Here is a 7,163-nt window from a genome sequence, read left to right as displayed (position 1 = left end):
ACTCTTCATCTTGGTTTCCTACATTTTAGTTCTTCCATGTTAGTCAATGTAGCTTACTCGAGAACAACACAGTGTTGGTCAAAATAATGCCAACAAGACATCAAATTACTAGAAATATTAATCAAAAAGTGTTAAAATTTAGAACCAAGGTGTTCTGTGCTTTTGTCTTTTGTTCTGGCGACACAAGTTTTCATACTTTATTCCCATAATTTAAGTTGCACATTTGTCAATTGAAAGTGCAAGGTTCTGCTGAAGATTAATTTATACTTAAAAATACGATGATGTATTTGATAATTAAAGACCACAATTAATTTCCATGCATAATAATAATCACGTGTCATAAAAACTGCTGGTTAAGAGATAGCAAAATATGAAAAATATCAATGAGATAGATGGGCATTGACTCAAACACGTAGGATACTTTATTTGTGGAGTGATATCAATATTTTAATTTTTTTTAAGCAAAACTACAAACACATTAAACCTGTTGTAGGCAATATGTTACATGCAAAACCTAATCTTTGGTTTGATCAAAGAAAAAGGCACTAAAGTAATAAACCAACCAACATTGTTGCTTGTGTAGTGCAGGAGGTAAGTCTAGTTTTGAAGACGGAGCTTTTTCACAAACACTTGGAGGCTATGGAAAACTGGAAAGAGAGCAATACAAAGAAATCACAGTAAATCAAGGCTAAGTCAAACATTCATAAGGCAACCGAGTCCCAAAGATTCGAGTAATTGGAGAGTTTTGTCATATGTGGGGGCATCTACCCTACTTTTAGATCTATGCATGTCCTTTCCAGTGATGAAAGATAAACTTAAGGGTACATATTTTATTATTGCAGATTAAAGGGTAGATGAAAAAGAAAAGTGGCATCACTCACATGGGTAGGTGCTGGTGGGTAGGACCTATACACAACCTGGCATTATATAAATATGTGTGGCCCACTTGCAGTGTCAGCAACTCCCATGTGATGCTGTGCATTCTGGACCCTCTTCTTTCCTCTCCAATAATGGCAAAAAAAAAAGACAGACCCCACCAATTTACAAATTGAAAGGCAAAAATAATTGCAAGAACAAAGAGACAAATTCTCCTTCAAAATAAATAAAGCAAAGAGGAGAGACAAATAGACCAATTAGACTAAAATCTCAACTTTTGATTCTTCTTTCTAATTCTTTCTTTGATAACTGTGTGTAACAACTAAGTAGAAGTACAAGCATAACTGATTAAACATAACCTCCATGCTAAAAATCTCCACTTTGAACTTTAATCAGCTAAGATTAACACTTTTACAGTCCTTTCCCCACTTATAGCTTTCAAATTCAAGTTACCCTTCAAGTGGGGGGGTTTGAATCAGCCTTGGAGTTATAAAGTTCTGCCTTTTTGCTTTTACCACTTCATCTGTGCATGTTTTTCTCTGGGAAATGCTCCAGCTATACAAAGACTTGAAATTATACCTGTAACAACATTGAACTAATACTCTACACTACTACATAACCGAGGATAGGAGATGAAATTACAGTGCTTGGGAGTTCCTATTACACATTTGACTTTGGTGATTCTTTCTGTGTTATTTTAACCTGTGGTTCACTCAGCTACTACTACAGATACGATAAAAAAGAAAATGGTGGAATTATAATGCTAATATAACAAAAGAAGGGGGAATGCCTGCCCCACCTTCTTTACTCAACTGCTTTTTCCGTATGCATTTTGTATGGTTGTAACAAGTATAGTATTAATGATTGATGGTGATGGCCGTCATGGTGGTGGTGGTGGTGGTGGATGGTGGTGATGGTGGTTTTCAACTGATTTGTCCCGGTTTGTTTAGTCATCTTTCACTTCCTGTAAATATTGCACAAAAAAAGACCAAACCGACATCCAAATTTAATATACTAAACAACAAATCAATCCACCTTAAAGACAACATGTGCAACAGAACTTCATCAACATAAACTTCCAAACTACCTTTACCTGAACTCAGGAAACTAAATGCCAATCGGGCCACCCGTGCCCGGGAACATCCCAAAAGTTCCATGGCCAGAAGGGAACCTGAATCCAAACCCATATCACAAAAAGTTCAAAAATTTATGAATACTGAAAACTCATGCCATGGGAAAAGCAGGAAAAGAATGTAATGACAACAATACCTTGGTATTTGACAGTTATAGGATTTGAAAGTCCCCATGTCAATTGCAGATGCTGGTGGAAGCAATGCACTAGTACCAAATTTGGAGTTGACAGATGCACCCGAGGCATCTGTGTCAATGGCCTCAACAGTTCCATTAGAGAAGGAAACCATCAAGTCTCCAGCAGCTTTTGTTGGGGAAGCAAAAGGGCTATCAGGGAGATTATGCTCCGAGCTGTATTTATTCATAAACCATTTAAAATAGGACCATCAAATCAGGAAATTAGGAAAACCTGAATAAATGCACAATGTTTTTTGGCATGGACTGAAAAAGAGTTTGGTGCAAAAAGGTGTTTACTATTCTGGTGCCCTCTAACTATTCTAGATAAGAGCAAGTTCTATACCATTCTTGCAAATCAATATCTTCATGACCAGAGTTCTGCTTGTCATTGCCTTCATTCAATCCATTCTCGCCATTGATCACCACTTCCTTGCCAACAGAAACGTTGACAGATTGCAGACCAGCAGAAACTGAAGCAGTACTAGGTGGAGCAGAAGTTGAACCATTCTCTGGAACCAAGTAGCACAAATCTCAATAAATTCATAACACTCCAAAAAAATGCACCGAGTTCAATTCAAAAGCAGCTGGAATCAGCTGCATTTCAAATGTAAAAGAGAGATATACCCTTTGGGGCCTCGGAAATATTGTGAAAAGAAGGAAGAACAAGATTTTGGTTGAACATGTTAAGAGAGTGTGCTGGGGAAGGAATTGGACTTCCGGTGGAGAGTGCACGCTGGTGATGCTTCTTGATGTCAAGAAGCTGCAGGCCCATTAGCCTCCTACTTTGGAGCTCTAGAGCTTGCTGCAAATCAGCTTCCTCCTCCAGCTTCCTCCTCCACAGCATGTCTTGAGTATTGTAGAACATTCTGCCTCCTGAAAACATACAAGACAATAAAGTGTTAAATACAGTAGGTTTGACCAACATAATCTGAAAAGATAATAAAGAAGAAGGTTTAACCTAAAGCATTAACCTACCAAGTTGAAGATCAAATTGGTCTCTAGCATCTAGTCCAGTAGGAGTACCACTTGGTGAAAAATCCCCTCTATCTACCTGCTGCTGCTTCCTGGATGTCACAAGAAACATGAACACATTAAAAAAGCTCAAGATAACCAGAAAGAGAAAGATAACACAAGAGCAGAGAGAGGAGGTGCCTGTACTTGTCCGGGACTTTGCCCTTCTCCTTGTAAGGCTTAACAAGCACTCGAGCATCACACACAAAATGAGGATTTCCTTTAGATAGAATAAGCTTCACAGTCTCCGGGTAAACAAAGGTAACAAAGCCAAACATTCTCTTCTGCTGGTATGGGATCCTCACGTCTTGGACTGGGCCATAAATGCTTCAACCACAGAATTAGAAACTTAGTTAATAATTCTGCCATTGTCATACCATGCATTGGAACTCCAGCAAAAGCTAAACAACAATAACCTGAAGTAATTTGAAACATCTTCCTCTCTGAAAGTGCTATCTGCTGGGAAAGTCAAGTAGATCTGCCTGGAAGCTGGGTTTACCATTCCAGGACTGTTCAGAGAAAAATCATTTCTTTCAAGCCTGGATCGTCCAAATTTATGCAAATCCTCACTCATCATCAGAGCTGCAGCTCTGCAATTATTATCAGTCATGATTAGAATCCTACACCTCAACCATTACAAAGACAGCACTAATCAAAACACATGATTGCATGGTATGAAAGCACCACGTACCTTTGAGTATCATTCTGTTGCTGCTGCAACAGCAAATTCATGCACTTTGGGCTGTATGGAAAAGTAGAAGTGGCCATGAACTGAGAAGCAGCAGCCAGTCTCTGCTGTTGTGAAGACTTAGCTCTAAAAAGCTCATGGCACTGCTCCATCATCTCAAGCTTGCTAGGAGACCCAACCATTGCAGCAGGAGCAGCAGCGTCAGCATCTCCAAGTCCACCATGAAGGAACCTGCAACTAGTGCCATTTTTACAGTATCCCCTAGCAAAGTAAAGACAAGGCTTCCACCCCAACCCGGAATTGGAGTCCTCAGAGCCCAAACAAACATCATTGACAGAACAACTCCTGCGGTGAATAGACCCTCCCCAATCGAAGGAAGGAAAGAGAGTAGGGTCAGAAGCAGCAGTAGGACTTGAAGACAAGTCCGAGTGACAAGGGTAAAACAAATCAGGGTTGTTTTTGTGAGCAGGAGCAGAACCATCATTCAGAAAAGAGAGCTGGTCTTGAAGTTGGAAGTCATCAATCGGATCTGAACCTCCATTTGCATAAAAGGATAAGGAGGATGAAGAAGTAGAAGAGCCAACAACCAAATTGTTGGGGCTCATCAAACTATCAGGGGTTTGAAGCTCAGACATAGTAGGCCATGAAGAAGAAGTAGAAGAAGGGTTTGGAATGGTGAGAGTAGGAGGGAGGCTGATACCACCGAGCCTTGAAGAAGTAGAGTTCTGCCTCGGAAGGAAGGGTGAAGGAGAAGGAGGAGTGGAGGGTGTTGGCGGAGAGTTCAAAGGTAAACCTAACTCCTTGCNGGCTTTAACAATCACTGAGTGAACAAGTGCTTCTGGACCAAATGCTAATNTNATCATTTCCTTTTCACCATGGTCTTGAAGCAGAAGCAAACCCATGATTTTGGAAGCATTTTCTGGGTCCAAAGTTTGGACCCTTAAGAACACAATTCGTGTAGCTTCGTAACCATCCATGAGTGAACAAAAGGGATTACTACATGGTTCCAAAGAAACTAGCCTATCCCTAAAAATCAAATCTGCCTTTTTCAAGTTGAGTCTCTCTCTCTATTCACTAGTGTGGCTATCTTTCTCACTCCTGTGGCAAGTAAAGTTTCTTTCTCAACCACACACAAGCCCTACCTACCAACTTGAGATGAGTGGTGATACAGTGACTTTCTTTCTCGTATTCCTGCAAGCAAAGAAAAGTAAGTTAAAGAAGAAAGGAGAGTAAGAAAGTTGAGTGTTAAAAGTAGTATTCCCGTGTGCATGATTAATGGGAGAAGACTAATGGAGAAGGGTGTCAAAAGTTACCTTTGATAAAAAGAATGATTTTTTTTTTTTTTTGAAAAAAGGAGATGCACATAAGATGGTAGTTGAATCTATAAAGAAGTAACGAGTGTCAAAGTTGCAGAAACAACAGAAGGACAAACTTACAAACAAGTTCGTTTCTTTTTCTTTCTTTTGTTATCCCTCCAACTTCTAAATCTCTAACCTTGTCCAAAATAAAATTGAAATGCAGACAGACATGAGCAAAAGACTAGGACTTTACCTGTGAAAGGAAAATAAGGTCTCTCTCTCTTGGTTTTGTTAATGCTTTTGAAAGCAGTTGTACCCATCAACCTCAAACACAATGGTTGTCGAGTTCCTCCAAAAGCCAAACCACCGCCCTATTCATAACATGGTTGCAGATAGAAGCAGCAGAAAAAACATCAATTGCATCAGTGACCCTTGTGTGTTTTTATGGGGTTCTGGGCAAGAGTGGGCAGTGAAGTTGAGAGCTGAACTATTTCTGATTTGCCCTTTTATCTTTCTCAGCCTCAACAATTAGGCCAAGATTTTCTTCTCTCTCCCACCCCCACTTTCTCTCTGTTGTGTTATGTTATTTAGACACTTTCTCTCTCATGCCATGGTATCATAAACAAACGCTAGAGGGCGTGCGTGTGTGTGTGTGTGGTATTTGTGCCCCATTATAATGTTATCTTATGTTGTGTTGTGTGCTTCTTCTATCAGATCCAGATCCTTGTTTCAAATACTGCATGTTCAAACTTTCACCTGCCTCTAACCTCTGACAAGCTTTTCTAATTCCGGTGCTATTTATTTACTTATTTACTACTTCCAATTTTCTGAGCTTTCGGTTTTTTCCAAAAAACAAACACAGCACAGCATAGCTGAACTCAACAACACCCTTTGTTTGTGCTGTTCACCATGGTTTACTCCAATTTCTCTGAGTTTGGTTTCACGCTCCAATGGTTTCTCTCAGTCTCGGAAGCAATTATGTGACTATTATATATGTTCATTGGAGAGTGAACAACACGCCCTCAGGTTTTGCCTTGACTTGATCATGCTGTCTTCTTTACCTTGGGAAGAGTCAATGCCACCCCAATCAGACACGCCCTCACTCTATCTCTGATTATATCTTCTAAACACATCATTTCCCATTTGAATTATTTCTTAGTTGTTTGTTTGGTTATCTTATGTCCCACAAGTTGTTCTTCTATTTTTGCTCTCAAAGGTTCTTCCTTTACTCTTATCTCAGGTATATGTGATTTATTAGGATTGTTGGTGTGATTTAATGCAAGAGGGGAAAAAAAGGTGCTTACTTTGATGATGTTTTTTCTTCTAAATCTAAACATTCAACTACTGTTGACATATTTTACAATTTTTTAAAATAAAAAGTTCATTATTACACTGAAGAATTTGACATCAAACATGTTTGTGCAATTACTTGTGCATTTAAATATTTCCTATGTTTATATTATTGATGACTGGTCAAGGGTATATTTCACTCAGTGTTGAAGTTAAAAGACTTTCATGAATCATCCCATTATATAGTATTTTAAAAACTTTAGGTTAAATAAAATTTGGCTTCAATTTAATATAATGTAAAAATCTATAAACTTGTGGTCGGGTTAACTTACTAACCACATTTTTATTTTAATTTTAATTTTATACTTCTTATATTTGACTAAACTTTTACATCTGTTAACTTTGAAGAGTTTCTCAAAATTATGAAAACAGAAATATCTATATGATGTGAGTAAAATCATTGATGTCTGAATATTTCCACATGAGATACTTATTTTAATGAATGTTTTGTTATTTCAGTCTTTTATGCACTACGAATAGGCCCACCCATGAAACACTTTTACAAAAGTAAAAGCTATTTTTAACAATAGCTTTTATAAAAGTAGATTGTTTTGTCTGAAGTAGAAAAGGAGTTTTTAAAGTTTCAAATTAATAAATTAATAAAATTATACAGTTATCTTTTAATTTACAAT

The 7,163-nt window shown here is 38.1% G+C and overlaps 1 protein-coding gene across 2 annotated transcripts; it reads right to left on the bottom strand.

Annotated features, from left to right (window-relative positions):
• Positions 1-1,133: 1,133 nt before the first annotated feature.
• LOC106779184 (zinc finger CCCH domain-containing protein 53) lies at positions 1,134-6,432 on the bottom strand. Of its 2 annotated transcripts, none has more exons than XM_014667249.2 (10): positions 5,435-6,432; positions 3,887-5,074; positions 3,612-3,785; positions 3,337-3,522; positions 3,160-3,248; positions 2,809-3,057; positions 2,528-2,693; positions 2,146-2,358; positions 1,970-2,047; positions 1,134-1,840 (listed from the first exon to the last, which is right to left on the bottom strand). In XM_014667249.2, the coding sequence occupies exons 2-9, from the start codon at positions 4,858-4,860 to the stop codon at positions 1,984-1,986; spliced, it is 2,115 nt and encodes a 704-aa protein (XP_014522735.1). In that variant the 5' UTR covers positions 4,861-5,074; positions 5,435-6,432; the 3' UTR covers positions 1,134-1,840; positions 1,970-1,983. The 2 variants fall into 2 exon arrangements, with proteins under 2 accessions (XP_014522735.1, XP_014522742.1); XM_014667256.2 differs by having other exon boundaries at positions 3,343-3,522; positions 5,435-6,428.
• Positions 6,433-7,163: the final 731 nt, after the last annotated feature.

Source organism: Vigna radiata, chromosome 2, assembly GCF_000741045.1.
Source record: "Vigna radiata var. radiata cultivar VC1973A chromosome 2, Vradiata_ver6, whole genome shotgun sequence".
Classification (NCBI taxonomy): Eukaryota; Viridiplantae; Streptophyta; class Magnoliopsida; order Fabales; family Fabaceae; genus Vigna; species Vigna radiata.
Note: the sequence above shows the minus strand (reverse complement) of the source record. Positions and strands in the feature narration are given on the sequence as shown.